Raw genomic sequence first — 18,098 nt, 5'->3', positions numbered from 1 at the left:
ATATGATTCCAAATGCGAGCCCTCCAGATTCGTCTGATTCTGATCCCAGACACCAGCCACCGAATTAAATATGATTCAACTGCAAGCGATCCCCCAATTAAGATATGATTCAAATCCCGAGAAACTCAATTAATATGTGATTCAAATCTCAAGCGAGCCCCCAATCAATATGTTATTCAAATCGCGGATAAGCCCCCAATTAATATGTTACGACTGACCGCTCCAAAGCCCCCAATCAAAATATACAATTCTGATTGTGTTGGGAGAAACGCACTGTTAATTCAATCCTGACCCTCCACGGATCGCCGGACATATCATTTAAAATTTTCCAAAATAAAGAAAGGCCCAGCCAAATTGTACCATCTATTAACCCCCGAATGAGGCTTTAAATCAACAAATTAACTGTTTAATCAGGAAAAGTAAATTTTTCAACATTATGAAGATGTTTATAAACAACATTTAAAATAGAAAAAATTACAGTCCAATGTTGCTTCAAGTCCTCACAGCCATCCGTTGGGAATAAAAGTTCTTCAACAGTAGAACAGTCCATAGTCTAATTCCAGCAGTAGGTGATGCTTTCCTTCTCCAGCGATGGATTTCAACAATTAACGACTTGCAAACACTTTCAGTACAATCAATCTGACTTCAGAGTTTTTGAGGGATAAAAGAGTGTCACAGTTTAACTTCCCTTCTTTCAGTTTAAATCATCAGCGATCTCTGTTTTGGCTTGACATTTTTAAAATTTTGAGAGATAATAATTAAACAGACAAAATTCTCTTACTTCAGTTTAAATGGCTGAGAGCTCTTCTTTCAGGTGCTAACACCAACTGTCTGTCTGTCTTCAACTAGAACAGTCTGTTTCAACTAAAAAGCCAGTTCAAAAGATTCTTGCAACTTTGTATATGCGGTCCTGGGTCCCTGAATGGATGTTGCCGGGCAACCAGGATGCATTCTCTGAAGCTGGTTGATTCCCTCTCCATATGATTGTATCCAAAGGCAACCAAAATGCACTTTCTCTAACTCCTGAGGCTTGCTGGTTCTTAAAGCCATATGGCTCCTTTTCCAGCCTTAAAGGAACACCGCATTCTTCCCAAACAAAAAAAACTGCAGGACCATGACAATAGCTTTATAAAAATCAGGGTTCTTTTCTTTAAAAACCTCAAAACCTACCTCATAAGTGATAAGGTTAGTACTACTAAAGTGTGTTTTTTTATTAATTAGTGTAATTTATTAATAATGACTAGTAATTATTACTCTTTTTTTTAATATCATAAGTAGTGTTTTTTAGGGAATCAAGGTCCCTAGTGTAAACAGTCTCTAATTTTTGAGTAATTTAAGGGAATAAATTAAGGGTAAGTCATGGCAGGGCAGCCCGCAATGTGGAGAGCTCCTCCTGTGCAATGTGGGAAGTCAGGGACATTTCCAGTGTCCAGGGTGAACACCTGCGCAGGAAGTGTCTCCAGCTGTAGCTACTCGAAATCCACATTTCGGATCTGGAGAGGCAGCTGAGGACACTGTGGAGCATCCGCAAGACTGAGATCATCATGGATAGCACGTACAGAGAGGTTGTCACACTGCAGGTAAAGACTGCTCAGGCAGTAAGGGAATGGCAGAGTAGAAGAACTCGGCAGGTAGTGCAGGAATCCCTTGGGTCCAACTCCCCGTCTAACAGATATTCTGCTTTGAATACTGTTGGGGGAGATAGCTTCTCAGGGAATGCAGCAAGAGCCAAGTCTGTGGGACCACGGGTGGCTCAGCTGCACAGGAGGGCAGGAAAAAGAGTGGGAGAGCTATAGTGATATGGGGATTCTATCATAAGGGGTACAGATAGGCCTTTCTGTGGCCGCAAATGTGATTCCAGGATGGTATGTTGCCTCCCTGGTGCTCCAGTCAAGGATGTCTTGGAGCGGCTGCAGGACATTCTGAAGGGGGAGGGTGAACAGTCAGAGGTCGTGGTTCACATTGGTACCAACGACATAGGTAGAAAGAGGGATGAGGTACTGCAGCAAGAATTTAGGGAGCTAGGTAACAGATTAAAAAACAGGGCCTCAAAGGTTGTAATCTCTGGATTACTCCCCGTGCCATGTGCTAGTGAGTATATGAATAGGAGGATAAAGCAGATGAATGAGTGGATGAAGACATGGTGCAGGAGGAAGGGCTTGAGTTTACTGGATCACTGGGTATGTTTCTGGCGAAGGTGGGACCTGTGCAAGATGGATGGGTTGCACCTGAACCGGAACGGGACCAACATCCTTGCTGAGAAGTTTGCTAGTGCTGTTGGGGCTTTAAACTAATTTGGCAGGGGATGGGATACAGAGTGGAGGTACAGTAGGGGGTGATGCACAGTCAAATATAGAAGAGAAATTAAGTCAGTCTGGGAGGCAAAGAAAATATAGACCTGTTAAGGCACAAGTGAATAATGCAAGGCTGGATTGCATCTATTTTAACGTAAGGAGTCTTACTAGTAAGGCAGATGAATTGAGGGCATTGATTAACATATGGGAATATGATATTATTGCTATCACAGAGAGATGGTTGAGGGAAGGGCAGGACTGGCAGCTCAATATTCCAGGATATAGAATCTTCAGGCGTGACGGGGGCAGGGGGGTGGTGAAGTAAAAGAGGAGGTGGCATTGCACTATTGATCAAGGAGTCAATTACTGCAGTAAGGAGGAATAATATCTACGAAGGTTCCTCAAATGAGACCATATGGGTAGAACTTAAAAACAAAAAGGGGGCAATCCCTTTGCTGGGAGTGTACTACAGGCCCCCAAACAGTCAGGGAGAGATAGAGGAGCAGATATGTAGGCAAATCTCAGAGAGGTGTAAAAATAATAGGGTAATAATAGGAGGGGATTTTAACTTTCCCTATATTAACTGGGATAGTCTTAGAGCAAAAGGCTTAAAGGGGGCAGAATTCTTAAAGTGCATCCAGGAGAGTTTTTTGAGCCAGCACGTAGAAAGTCCCTGCAAGAGAAGGGGCAGTACTGGACCTAATCCTGGGGAATGAGGCCGGACAAGTGGTAGAAGTGTGAGTGGGAGAACATTTCAGGGATAGTGACCATAACTCTGTAAATTTTAAGGTAGTTACGGAAAAGGACGAAGATGAACTGGAAGTAAATGTACTGAATTGGGAGAAGCCGATTTTAATGTGATAAAACAGGATCTGGCCAAAGTGGACTGGGAGCAGCTACTTGTCGGAAACTCTACATCTGACCAGTGGGCGTCATTCAAAAAGGAAATAGTGAGAGTTCAGCGTCAACATGTTCCCATAAAGGTGAAGGGTAGGACCAGCAAGTCCAGGAAACCCTGGATGTTAAGGGATATAGAGAATTGGATAAGGAAAATAAAGGAGGTTTATGGCAGATTTGGAGCACTGAAAACAGCAGAGGCTGTTTAGTATATTATGGGCAAGAGGATAACCAGGGATAGAATAGGGCTCATTAGGGACCAAAGTGGCAATGTGTGTGTGGAGCCGGAGGACGTAGGTGAGGTTTTAAATGATTACTTTTCACCTGTGTTCACTATGGAGAAGGACAATGTAGGTGTAGAGATCAGGGAGGGGGATTGTGATATACTCTAACAAATTAGCATTGAAAAGGAGGAGGTATTAGCGGTTTTAGTGGTCTTAAAAGTAGATAAATCCCCAGGCCCAGATGAGATGTATCCCAGGCAGCTATGTGAGGCGAGGGAGGAGATAGCATGGGCTCTGACACAAATTTTCAAATCTTGTTTGGCCACAGGAGAGGTGCCAGAGGACTGGAGGACAGCGAATGTGGTGCCATTATTCAAGAAGGTTAGCAGGGATAAACTAGGTAATTACAGGCCGGTGAGTCTAACATCAGTGGTCAGGAAACTATTGGAAAAAAATTCAGAGGGACTGGATTGATCTCCACTTGGAGAGGCAGGGATTAATCAAGAATAGTCAGCATGGCTTTGTCAGGGGGAGATGATGTCTAACAAATTTGACTGAATTTTTCGAGGAGGTGACTTGATCTGTAGATGAGGGGAAAGCAGTTGATGTAGTCTACATGGATTTCAGTAAGACTTCTGATAAGGTTCCGCATGGGAGATTGGTTAAGAAGGTAAGAGCCCATGGGATCCAGGGCAATTTGGCAAATTGAATCCAAAATTGGCTTAGTGGCAGGAGGCAGAGAGTGATGTTCTAGGGTTGTTTTTGCGATTGGAAGTCTGTGACCAGTGGTGTACCACAGGGATCGGTGCTGGGACCCTTGCTATTTGTAGTGTACATTAATGATATAGACGTGAATATAGGAGGTATGATCAGTAAGTTCGCAGATGACACCAAAATTGGTGATGTCGTAGATAGTGAGGAGGAAAGCCTTAGATTACAGGACAATATAGATGGGCTGGTAACATGGGCAGAGCAGTGGCAAATGGAATTTAAACCTAAGAAGTGTGAGGTGATGCATTTTGGGAGGACTAACAAGACAAGGGAATATACAATGGGTGGTAGGACTCTAGGAAGTACAGAGGGACCTTGGTGTACTTGTTCATAGATCACTGAAGGCAGTAGCACAGGTAGATAAGGTGGTTGGGAAGGCATATGGGATTCTTGCCTTTATTAGCTGAGGCATGGAATATAAGAGCAGGGAGGTTATGATGGAGCTGTATAAAATGCTAGTTAGGCCACAGCTGGAGCACTGTGTACAGTTCTGGTTGTCACACTATCGGAAGGATGTGATTGCACTGGAGAGGGTGCAGAGGAGATTCACCAGGATGTTGCCTCAGCTGAAGCATTTCAGCTATGAAGAGAGACTGGAAAGGCTAGGATTGTTTTCCTTAGAGCAGAGAAGGCTGAGGGGGTACCTGATTGAGGTATACAAAATTATGAGGGGCATTGATAGGTTAGATAGGAAGAAGCTTTTTCCCTTAGTGGAGGTGTCAATAACTGGGGGCATTGATTTAAGGTAAGGGGCAGGAGGTTTAGAGGGGATTTGAGGGGAAAAAAATTCACTCAGAGGGTGATTGGAATCTGGAACACTCTGCCTGAAGGGGTGGTAGAGGCAGGAACCCTCACAACATTTAAGAAGTATTTAGATGAGCACTTGAAACGCCAGAGCATACAAGGCTACTGGCCAAGTGCTGGAAAATGGGATTAGAATAGATAAGCGTTTGATGGCCAGCATGGACATATGACACTAAAAGCAATGTAAAAGCAAACTAATATAAACTCTGGTCCTAACTAAAGTTGAACTCATGATGGACTTCAAAATATATTTTAAAACATAGCTTTACTTGATGGTATTCAAGTAGTAACACAACACGTATAACTTTATCCATGTAGGTATTTTTAATGGCATTACTAACTATATGAACACTATTTTCAGTCTGACACTGACATTTGATAACATTTCCCTAAAATACATTGTAATATTCAGAATGAAGCAATAATAAAATTACAAAAAGCAAAGTAATCCAAAGAGAGGCACAAAGGCAAACAATGTTTAAAAAGTGGTGTATCTCCCTCTTATTCGGGTGGAACATTTAAAAGAATGGTCTGGCTATTTTGATTGTCCCTGGCAATCAAAGATGATTTCTTTATTTGAATATGACATGGGTCAAGTGTAATGATAGCACTTGTGACCCTCGTAAAGAAATCCCCAAAATCCCCTTTCACATGTAATCTGGGAATACAATTTTCCAAAGGTTATTGAATTTCTCTATTCAGAAAATTCAGATAGGGATAGATATGTACTCTTGATTCTTTGGCTTTTTAACTATCAACGAGGCAAAGGTTTGATTTAGCGCCTTTACCTTCCACGCAAAACAACCTCCTAATGTATTTATAATTAAATTTAATCCGAAGGTAACTTGTCTGAAAAGCAGAAAACATATTACAACCATTCATTCATTGCACCGTAGATCCCATGTAGATGTAGCAAATGTGTCAGTCATTTATTTTTACGTATGGATGAATATCGTCACAATTTATGTACATTAATGAACTGAAGCAGTGAGTGTTATATTTGTGATATGGTACTAAATTTCATAGAAATTTGATAACATGGTTGTCAATGTTTGTGTTTGACAGAATATGCTGCAGAATGTACTAGCAAGAACTCTAATTGAGTGATTGTTGATAGACTGCACACATGCTACCTTAGTGCTTAAACATCTCTGATTTACTATTTGCGATAGTCTTTCATACAAAGCTGATATAATTTCACCCAATATTTATAGAAAATCTAGAGCAGAAATTACAGCATGATTTGAACCCGTATTTGATAGTTTTTTTTTGTTTTTCTTTAAATAGCATTTAAGTGCATTTTATGGTTGGGTTGATATAAAAACATACAGTTGGAATGTTAAATATCTTCCAGTTCATAGATGTATTAGTTAAGAATCAACCAGTTTAAAAAAGGTCTTATTAAAGGTAGAATGGGTACATTGTGGCTCTCCACATTTTCTATAGCAGTTAATGGTGATTGTATCTGGAGAGACCCTAAAGTGGATAAATAGCAGCAGGAACATAGGTGCTGTTCTGATTTTGCAGGAACATAGCATCATATAGATAATCACTATATTCATCCAGGTTGGGCTTAGAGGTCTGATACATGGTTTTGTTCATGTTGTTTATTGCAGTTTGTGTGTTCTGTGTTGGATCTCTGAAGTTCTTGGGACTGGCAGCTTCATTGCAAGGATCTGAAGAACCTTGAGAATATCTAATAAAAGAGTTGCTGTAAGCAGTCTTTCCCAGTGTAATTTTATTCCAGTTGGGATACTCTCCACACTCAAAATTTGTACTGCAGTTTGTTCCGGGGCCACCATAATTCCCAGGATTATGGCACCCTCCACTAAATTGTGTACACCTACCATAGAATCGGCTAATATCCATTTCGCAATGTGGATCATAAAGGTAGGTGGGCTTTCCAAGGTCATGCCCATTCGCATATGATAAACATGGATTACCAGGGATGTTCTCAACTGCTACACATTCTTCCAGATTTCCATTTACATAGAGATTGGACAAAATGTTTTTTGGATTAGAGGTAAATGTAGGCTGAGATCCTTCGTCTTCAGTTGCCCCTGTTATCAGCTGAACAAACAAAATGTTTAATAAGTAACAATTTGGCATTTCAGTTACAACAGTGACAATTTGTATTCATAGAGCACCTTTCGCACAAAAGAACTTCCCAAACTGCTTCTCCAAACAAAAGTGGTATTAGGAGCAGTGATGGAGCAACCTGGGTTTAAAAGGTAGATTTTAAGAAGGGTCTTAAAGGAGGAGAGAAAGCTGAAGAGGCAGAGGGGTTTCGGGAGGAATTTCCAGAGGCTGGGAAACTGAAGAGGTTTACTTATTTATTTTTATTTAGAGATACAGCACTGAAACAGGCCCTTCGGCCCATTGGGGGAGATGTTCAAAGAATGGAGACTTTGGGGGGAGTGATGTTGGGCTGGAGAAGGTTACAAAGAAAGGAAGAGATTGGCCATGAAATGGTCAGACATATTCATTGAGAAAGAAAGACTACAAGAAGGATGAACCATCGTGACTGACCAAGGAAGCTAAGGATGGTATCAAATTGAAAGAAAAGGTGTACAATGTTGTGAAGATTAGTGGTAGGCCAGAAGATTGGGTAAACTTTAGAAACCAGCAAAGGATGACTTTTAAAAAAAAGAGGGAGGAAATAGATTGAGAGTAAACTAGCAAGAAATATAAAAACAGACAGTAAGAGCTTCAAAAAGTATATAAAAAGGAAGAAAATAGCTAAAGTAAATGTTGATCCTTAGAGGATGAGACTGGGGAATTAATAATGGGATACAAGAAAATGGCAGAACTTTAGACAAGTATTTTGTATCTGTCCTCACGGTAGAAGATACTAAAAGCACCTCAAGAATAGTAGAAAATCTGGGGGCAAAAGGGAGGGAGGAACTTAAACCAATCACTATTGCTAGAGAAAAAGTACTAGACAAACTAATGGGACTAAAGGTTGACAAGTCCCCTGGATCTGATGGCCTGCATCCTAGGATCTTAAAAGAAGTGGCTGCAATGATATTGAATGCATTGGTTGTAATCTTCCAAAATTCAAAAGATTCTGGAAAGGTCCCAGCAGATTGGAAAACCGCAAATGATATGGCTCTAAAGAAAGGAGGGAGAGAGAAAGTAGGAAACTATAGGCCAGTTAGCCTAACATCTGTCATTGGGAAAATGTTGAAAACCATTATTGAGGAAGTAGTAGCAGGACATTCAGAAAAACCTAATACAATGAAACAGAGTCAACATGGTTTTATGAAACGGAAATCATGTTTGACAAATTTATTAGAGTTCTTTGAGGATGTAACAAGCAGGGTGGATAAAGGGGAACTAGTAGATGTATATTTAGATTTCTAAAAGACATTGGATAAGGTGCCACATAAACGGATACGTGATAAGATAAAAGCCCATGGTGTTGGGGCAATGTATTAGCATGGATAGAGGATTGGCTAACAGAAAACAGAGAGTTGGGATATATTGGTCATTGTCAGGTTGGCAAACATACAGTGAGGTACTGCTGGGGCCTCAACTATTTACAATCTATATTAATAGGTGGGAAAGCAAGTTGTGAGGAGGACACAAAAATTCTGCAAAGGGATATAGATAGGTTAAGTGAGTAAAAAATTGAAAAATGGAGTATAATATGGGAAAGTGTAAGATTATCCACTTTGGTAGGAAGAATAGAAAAGCAAAATATTTAAATAGAGAGAGACAGTTGAATGCTGCAGTACAGAGGGATCTTGGGTGTCCTTGCACATAAAATACAGAAAGTTAGCATGCAAGCTTTTTTTATTATTTCATGGGATGTGAGCGTCACTGGCAAGGCCAGCATTTATTGCCCATCCCTAATTGCCCTTGAGAATGTGGTGGTGAGCCAACACCGTGAAGCACTGCCGTCCATTTGGTGTACACCCACAACGCTGTTAGGAAGGAAGTTCCAAGATTTTGTGAAGGAACGGTAACATAGTTCAAAGTCAGGATGGAGTGTGGCTTGGAGGGGACCCTGCAGGTGATGGTGTTCCCATGTGTCCAGTACCTTTATCCTTCTTGGTGGCAAAGGTCGCAGGTTTGGAAGGTGCTGTCGAAGGAGGCTTGGCGAGTTGCTGCAGTGCATCTTGTGGTACACACTGCTGCCACTGCCACCGTGATGGAGGGAATGAATGTTTAAGTTGGCAGATGGGATGCTGATCAAGCAGGCTGCTTTGTCCTGGATGGTGTCGAGCTTCCTGAGTGTTGTTGGAGCTGCACCCATCCAGGCAAATGGAGAATATTCCATCACATTCCAGAGTTTTGCCTTGTAGATGGTGGACAGGCTTGGGGGTGTCAGGAGGTGAGTTACTGCAGAATTCCCAGCCTCTGACCTGCTGTTGTAGCCACAGTATTTATATGGCTGATCCAGTTAAGTTTCTGGTCAATGGCCACCCCCAGGATGTTAATGGTCAGGGATTCAGCAATGGTAATGCCATTGAATGTTAATGGGAGATGGTTAGATTCTCTCTTGTTGGAGATGATCATTGCCTGGCAATTGTAATATGATGCTCAGTTTGGGTTCTGCCAGGGCCACTCGCTCCAGACCTCCAAAAGAGCCGAATTCTGGAGGTGAGATGAAAGTGACTGCCCTTGACATCAAGGCAGCATCTGACCAAGTGTGGCATGAAGGAGCCCTAGCAAAATTGAAGTCAATGGAAATTAGGAGATAACTCTCCACTGGTTGGAGTCATTCCTACCACAAAGGAAGATGGTTGTGGTTGTTGGAGACCAAACATCTAAGCCCTAGGACATCGCTGCAGGAGTTCCTCAGGGTAGTGTCCTAGGCCAAGATGTTGTCCAGGTCTTGTTGCATGTGGACATGGACTGCTTCAGTATCTGATGAATCGCACATGCGACTGAACACTGTGCAATCATCAGCAAACATCCCCACTTCTGACCTTATGATGGTGGGAAGGTCATTAATGATGCAGCTGAAGATGGTTGGGCCTAGGTATGTCTTGTCCAGCAACTCTCACCCATTATTCTGTCAATTTTATTTTTGGAATAATGTGATAGATCTGCTAAAATCTTAACTGGTTATATACTATGAAATATATTTAACCCTAAAGGGAAAAATCTCATATAAATAGTTGTTGTACTATACATTCCAGTCTTGATCCATGCTTTCCTTTTCTACATACTGCTGGTCACTGAGTCACTGATGTAATTTGTAGGTATAGAGTTAGCTTCATCGTGAATGCTGATAATGCATGTTCCTGTGAGGAAGAAGGATAAGTTTGGCAAGTTTCGGGAACCTTGGATAACACAGGATATTGTGAGCCTAGTCAAAAAGAAAAAGGAAGCATTCGTAAGGGCTGGAAGGCTCGGCACAGAAGAATCCCTTGAGGAATAAAAAGACAGTAGGAAGGAACTTAAGCAAGGAGTCAGGAGGGCTAAAAGGGGTCATGAAAAGTCATTGGCAAACAGGATTAAGGAAAATCCCAAGGCTTTTTATACGTATATAAAGAGCAAGAGGGTAACCAGGGAAAGGGTTGGCCCGCTCAAGGACAGAGAAGGGAATCTATGTGTGGAGCCAGAGGAAATGGGCGAGGTACTAAATGAGTATTTTGCATCAGTATTCACCAAAGAGAAGGTCTTGGTGGGTGATGAGTCTGGGGAAGAGAGTGTGGATAGTCTCAGTCATCTCATTATCAAAAAGGAGGAGGTGTTGGGTGTCTTGCAAAGCATTAAGGTAGATAAGTCCCCAGGGCCTGATGGGATCTACCCCAGAATACTGAGGGAGGCAAGGGAAGAAATTGCTGGGGCCTTGACAGAAATCTTTGCATCCTCATTGGCTACAGGTGAGGTCCCAGATGACTGGTGAATAGCCAATGTTGTTCCTTTGTTTAAGAAGGGTAGCAAGGATAATCCAGGAAATTATAGGCCAGTGAGCCTTACATCAGTGGTAGGGAAATTATTAGAGAGGATTCTTCGGGACAGGATTTACTCCCTTTTGGAAACAAACTAACTTATTAGCGAGAGGCAGCATGGTTTTGTGAAGAGGAGGTCGTGTCTCACTAATTTGATTGAGTTTTTTGAGGAAGTGACAAAGATGATTGATGGAGTAAGGGCAGTGGATGTTATCTATATGGACTTCAGTAAAGCCTTTGACAAGGTCCCTCATGGCAGACTGATACAAAAGGTGAAGTCACATGGGATCAGAGGTGAGCTGGCAAGATGGATACAGAACTGGCTCAGTCATAGGAGACAGAGGGTAGCAGTGGAAGGGTGCTTTTCTGAATGGAGGGATGTGACTAGTGGTGTTCCGCAGGGATCAGTGCTGGGACCTTTGCTCTTTGTAGTATATATAAATGATTTGGAGGAAAATGTAACTGGTCTGATTAGTAAGTTTGTGGACGACACAAAGGTTGGTGGAGTTGCAGATAGTGATGAGGATTGTCAGAGGATACAGCAGGATATAGATCGGTTGGAGACTTGGGCGGAGAAATGACAGATGGAGTTTAATCCGGACAAATGTGAGGTAATGCATTTTGGAAGGTCTAATGCAGGTGGGAAGTATACAGTAAATGGCAGAACCCTTAGGAGTATTGACAGGCAGAGAGATCTGGGTGTACAGGTCCACAGGTCACTGAAAGTGGCAACGCAGGTGGATAAGGTAGTCAAGAAGGCATACGGCATGCTTGCCTTCGTCGGTCGGGGCATAGAGTATAAAAATTGGCAAGTCATGCTGCAGCTGTACAAAATTTTAGTTAGGCCACACTTAGAATATTGCGTGCAATTCTGGTCGCCACACTACCAGAAGGACGTGGAGGCTTTGCAGAGGGTACAGAAGAGGTTTACCAGGATGTTGCCTGGTCTGGAGGGCATTAGCTATGAGGAGAGGTTGGATAAACTCGGATTGTTTTCACTGGAACAACGGAGGTGGAGGAGCGACATGAGAGAAGTTTACAAAGTTATGAGCGGCATGGACAAAGTGGATAGTCAGAAGCTTTTTCCCAGGGTGGAAGAGTCAGTTAATAGGGGACATAGGTTTAGGTGCGAGGGGCAAAGTTTAGACGGGATGTGCGAGGCAAGTTCTTTACATAGAGGGTGGTGACTGCCTGGAACTTGCTGCCGGGGGAGGTGGTGGAAGCAGGTACAATAGCGACGTTTAAGAGGCATCTTGACAAATACATGAATAGGATGGGAATAGAGGGATAGGGTCCCCGGAAGTGCAGAAGGTTTTAGTTTAGGCAGGCATCAAGATTGGCGCAGGCTTGGAGGGCCGAATGGCCTGTTCCTGTGCTGTACTGTTCTTTGTTCTTTGTATGCCTAACTCTAACTCTCTGTCAGTAGCCTCAACTCCAAGACTGCAACTGAGCTATCCAAGTATTTATCTGACACCAAGTCACAAATCTGCAAGAACTTTCTCCAACCTAACATGATGGCTTCAGTCTTTCCAATGCTAATTTTCCACCACAAACTTTGCACCTTTGCTCATCATTCCATCTTACTTCCTAGCTGCTCACTCAGGTTGAACCTATGATCTGAAATTTTAGTGGTGTTCAAATACTGCCAGTTCAATGTTAGCTGTAAATTGAATGCTCAGTGCTATTTTATAACCCTAGGTCCCTTTGATATGGGATGCATTTTAATGTGATAAATGTTGCTGTGATGATGATTAGGATTGGACTAGTGCTTTCCTTCCTGTGCATTGAATGTTTTGATTTAGCTAGTTATTAAATGTTATGGCAGGCTACCAAGTGTGATGGCTATAGACTGCCCAACAAAAGCAAGTTACTTTAAACCATTGCCTCAAGTGAGATTGACTCAATCACAGTTTCTTCACTCATGAGACACAGTTTGGTTATATTTATCTTGATCATTGTTGGCATCAAGTTATCCTATTTATACTGCTTCCTCAGTTCCCACAGCACTTGTATGGAACAGTTAACTGCATTGCACATTGTACCTGCAGTTCCCTTTTGTCTTTATAGCAACCATTTTCAGCATATGGTCTTTTTTTGTTGATTGACCTCCTTGCTTCAGCTTCTGTCTTTGTCTCCGGTCTGGGGTGATCATGTATACCTTTGGCCTGCCGAGTAAAGAAATTTAGGGCATTAAAATATGTAACTGCGTTGTTTTCAATGTGGATGCTGTCAGACATAAACTGGATTTGGGACCTAATATTCCCCATGACAAATTCCAAAACATAGATCCAAAATTGAATAAATCCATGAAGACCCCTACCTGCCCCAGAATGCTTCTTGGAGTTTTCAATCTATCATGAGGATGGTTTCTGCAATTAGACTAACTGAAGAATGGAAACATGTTTTGTTGGCAGGGACCTAATTTCCAAAATTCTCCAAAAATAGGCATCTATCAATTTCAGGAGCTTTGACTGGGGTTTCTCAAAATGGAAAGTAGAAGCACAGAAACAGAATTCAATGTCTATGATGTCTCTCAACAAGTTAATTTGAAAGATCAATCATCTAAATACTAACAGTAATACAAGTACGACAGATATACAGGGCTACAACATATTTTGTAAATTAATGGGGGAGGGGGCCAATACGAATGAAAGGAATTACCTTGAAATGGATATTTGTTCTGTTGACATTAAGGAATAGGAATTTACATTTTCCATCTGGAACTAAGCATCCTTAAAGGTGAGCCAATTGCCTGAATATGAGAAATTAAGCTTTATCTTTAACTTCAATTTCTTGAACTTGCTAAGTTCTAGAATATCCCAATTTTCTGGTTATTATAAAACACCTGGAATGTAAACTTTTTTTTCCTGACCAGGCAGGATGTCCTGAAAGACTTCTAATTGGAGAATTCAAGGATATGGGAAACCTTTGTTGTGCAAAGGCCCTTATGACACCAAATATGGCCCGCACCACTGAAGACCCAACCTGTTTCTGTCTCTCCAAACCTCCCTAACCCAAACTAACAAACCCTTATGCACTCCTTTGCATTAACTGGCAAACCCTATATCCAATGCTACAGTTTGTCAAACTTGATTTGTCAGGTTACATTGGACATATTGGACAAATCAGGTATATACAGATAAGTCCACTATAACCATCTAATGCTATAATAGCAATTCTACCACCAACAATAAAGTAGGGACTTAAAAGGGTAAAATGAAGTTCTTAATTAAAAGGACTTTATCTCATCACACCTTAGAAAAGTTTCAAAGAACCTCATGTATAATTAATTATTTTGAAGTTCAGTAACATATATGCAAATATGGCAATCCATTTTAAGCATAGCAAGATCTTACGAACAGTAGAAAGTCAGTTCGTATGTTTTGATGGTGTTGGTTAAGACAAGGAAGTTGTCCAGGCCACTAGGAAACATTCCTATTCAAGTTGTGCTACGGGCTCTTTAACGTCCAGTTGGAACAGGCAAATGAGGCCTCTGTTTAATGTCACATGCAAAGGACGACATCTTCAAGATTGCAACACTTCCCGAGAACCATGCTGGGTTATGATCCTAGATTTTATACTCAAATCCCAGAGTGGGGCTGAAACCTACTTTTTGTTTATTGCGCTATACTGATTAAATATACTTCATTCTATCATGAATAAAATTCAAAACAATGGCCAGGAATTTTGGCAGGTGTTCCTACTCTGCCGTCGTAACTTCACCAGAAGTGTGGCAAAAACCTCTTCTACATGTGCAAATGCTGGAAGCAGCTCCGAGGAAACTACCAGCCATTTATTTATTTGGCAATGTTGTTTTAGATGTTTAGGACTTATTCACCCTGAATTTCTTTTGGCATTTACTATTAATTTATTAGTACAGTCCTTGTCACTTAGTGCCCATGCCAATCACAAGCAGCTGCCTGTTTGTCAATACCATAGCAGTCCATTATAAAGGTGCTGCTTATATTGTTAAGGGTGCCAGCTACTTCGGGCAGTTCAATACATTCTTCACACCTCATTAATCACCTGTATTTACAGATTTAAAGAACTCTGCTGATTTCAGGCAAAGTCGGGTCTTCAAGCAGCTTCAATCAGCTATTCATTCATTAAAATGTGACTACCTTAGTGATGAGATTCTTAGAATTGCTATTGATTTGGTGATGTTTAGTTTAGAGATACAGCACTGAAACAGGCCCTTCGGCCCACCGAGTCTGTGCCGACTATCAACCACCCATTTATACTAATCCTGTATTCCTACCACATCCTCACCTGTCCCTATATTTCCCTACCACCTACCTATACTAGTGACAAATTATAATGGCCAATTTACCTACCAACCTGCAAGTCTTTTGGCTTGTGGGAGGAAACCGGAGCACCCGGAGAAAACCCACGCAGACACAGGGAGAACTTGCAAACTCCACACAGGCAGTATCCAGAATTGAACCCGGGTTGCTGAAGCTGTGAGGCTGCGGTGCTAACCAGTGCGCCACTGTGCCGCCGCACAATTATGACAACTGCTAACAATTATGAGGGGCAGTTGGATAGCGGAGACCTCAACAATACTGCATCAAACATGATTTTTTTAATCTGGATGTGAACTTTTTTGCACTGCAGAAAAATGTTCTGGTAACCAAATGAGGTATGGATGTGCTGTTGGTGTTCAACCAAGACATGTTCATTGCTACAACCTATTATGGTTTTACCATCCATCATATATAGTGGGAAAATCACTGTAAACGGTGAGAACTGTACTAGCAAATCCCACAATGTGGTATTGCTCACAATACCATATTGTGTGATATTTTATTCTACTGCAAAGTTGGAACTGTGTTTAACTTGACCTGACCCTTTAAGGCCACCAAGTCTACTGTAAATACCCAGGTCAATCAAAAGTTATTAAGGTGAACAAAGGTTGCAAATTGGGAGGTCCTTATAAATTTGGGGAGAAAAAATTAGCTTTCTCTGTTTTGGTATGCTCTTTGCACTTCGATCTGTTCATGCTATCTGCAAGATTCATGTATATATTGCTGTGTTTGAAGTAAACAAAGTTGAAAATTACAACTATGCTGTGGATGGTAATTTGTCAATTTGCTGATGAATTACGTAGAAAATCAGCTATTAGTGTAAGAGAACTTGCTGGAGTTACACAAATTGTTCGTGGATCTTTCCATTGTTTATTCTCATTAACAAAACTAATGCAATCACAGGGTGCCAGTACAGCCAAAATAAATATCACTTTATGTAAATAAAACTGAAAGGATGGGCTGGATGCTACCAGTCCTGTGGAGACACGCCAGGAAGTGGGAGGCCTCATAAATGGCAGTGGAAGGCTGCGGGAGGGGAACCCAATGTCTTCCCACTACCACAGGATATTCTCAGGGCTGAGGACTTCAGCAGTGTGGCTGCCCACCAACCAGAGGCAAGTGGCCAATTAAACCAATTAATTGGCCAGTTATCAGCCACTTCTCTCCCCTTCTGGCATTTTACTGGCAGCAGGAGGGACGTCAGCACGTGAGGAGACCACCAGGTAAACCATGGCAGCCTCCCAGTGGATTCCTGGGGGTGGGGATTGGGCCTCCTTTATGGACACTCCATTATCCATGGAAAGACCTCCCTGGCGGCAGTGGCCACACCCACAGCTACGGTGCCACTGTTGAAGGGTTACCCCCCCGATCACCAGGGCCTACCTATCTGGCCTTGGCACATTAAATTAGCCTTTGAGGGCAACTCGACATGAAGTAGTCCTTTTCTTCCTGCAGCCTCCACAAGTGGCCACCTCTATCACTGGCCCTGCTGGGGCTGCTGAGCTATCAGCTCTCTGATTGGGCCAGCAGCTCTGGGAGGTGGGCCACTGTCCTCAGTTGGACGGCAGTCCAGAGGCTGCCACCAGTAAAATGCTGCTCAGTGTCTTGCCATTCGACCACAAGGGCTCGAGTCCCACTTTCGGTCCTGGCGGCAGGCAACCCGGGCTTTGATAAAACTCCAGCCAGTATTACTGCTTTAATAACCTATAGCAAATATACCTCTTATAAATTTGTTTTCTTAGTACAGTCCTTTATTTTTCATGTTGCCTTTGCCCTAAAAATTGCTATTTTTCCAACTGGTTTAATGATTGCAAATTGTATCTCTATTGAACTAAAACAGTTTTTTTTTACTTATCAACACAGTCAGTAAAGTGTCTGACATTCATTTTAACATTTTTAAATCATTTTAACTTTTAACAACATGGTTAAAAACATATTCAAATGAACAAAAGCCCCAGTGTCTAGTTGTTGCATCTTTCTTGCCTGTAATTACACATGCCACAGAAATTCTTAATATTGCCTTTTCTAAATGTCCTCAAAGTCAACAATCCAAATGTCTCTTCAGTAAATAGGTGTTTATCTGTAATACCTGATGATGTGTGCAGGTCAACATCTGTTTTCAAAAGGAAGAAAAACCAACCTGAAAAAATATGCATTTTCCTTCATGTCTCCAGAAGTTGGTGACAGGATAGCCACCATGACCTCGACAGGGCATGAGATTCAAAGGTGCACCACAGTTTGGGCAACATTTCTCTGTAATAGCAAAGACAATTTTATGGTGGTTGGAGACTTTTTTTTTTGCTTTACTGCTAGCACATGGTATATATTACCCAAAATATGACACTCCAGTTAGAAAGAAAAAATAATTTACATTTATATAGCGCCTTTCATGAACCTGGGATGTCCCAAAGTGCTTTACAGCCAAGTAAAGTGAAGTTTTAAATGTAGTTACTGTTGTAATGTAGAAAATGCAGCAGCCAATTTGTGCACGGTAAGGTCTTACAAAGAAATACAATAATGACCAGATAATCTAATATTAGGTGTTGTTAAATAATGGCCAGGACACCAACAACAACTTGTATTTATATAGTGCCTTTAATAAAACATCCCAAGGTGCTTCACAGCAGCATTATAAAGCAAAGTTTGACACCAAGCCACATAAAGTGATATTAGAGCAAATGTCCAAAAGCTTGCTTAAAGAGGTAAGTTTTGAGGAGATAGAGAGGCAGTGCGAAGTTTAGGGAGTGGAGTCCAGAACTTGGAGCCTAGGCAGCTGAAAGCACAGCCACCAATGATGGAGCGATTAAAATTGAGGATGCTTAAGAGACTAGAATTAAAGGAGTGCAGATATCTCAGAGGGTTATCGGGCTGGAGGAGACTACAGAAATAGGGAGGGGC

At 41.7% G+C, this 18,098-nt stretch overlaps 1 protein-coding gene across 1 annotated transcript in view; it reads right to left on the bottom strand.

Moving 5' to 3' along the window:
* Positions 1 to 6,466: 6,466 nt before the first annotated feature.
* Positions 6,467 to 18,098, bottom strand: part of LOC137352182 (chorion-specific transcription factor GCMa-like) — a 36,255-nt gene continuing 24,623 nt past the window's right edge. The window contains exons 3-5 of the mRNA XM_068017371.1: positions 17,341 to 17,453; positions 12,939 to 13,061; positions 6,467 to 7,060 (exon numbers count right to left, since the gene is read on the bottom strand). Coding sequence (XP_067873472.1) covers positions 6,467 to 7,060; positions 12,939 to 13,061; positions 17,341 to 17,453 — 830 coding nt within the window. The remainder of the gene's footprint in view (positions 7,061 to 12,938; positions 13,062 to 17,340; positions 17,454 to 18,098) is intronic.

This window comes from Heterodontus francisci, chromosome 3 (assembly GCF_036365525.1).
Source record: "Heterodontus francisci isolate sHetFra1 chromosome 3, sHetFra1.hap1, whole genome shotgun sequence".
Lineage (NCBI taxonomy): Eukaryota > Metazoa > Chordata > Chondrichthyes > Heterodontiformes > Heterodontidae > Heterodontus > Heterodontus francisci.
Note: the sequence above shows the minus strand (reverse complement) of the source record. Positions and strands in the feature narration are given on the sequence as shown.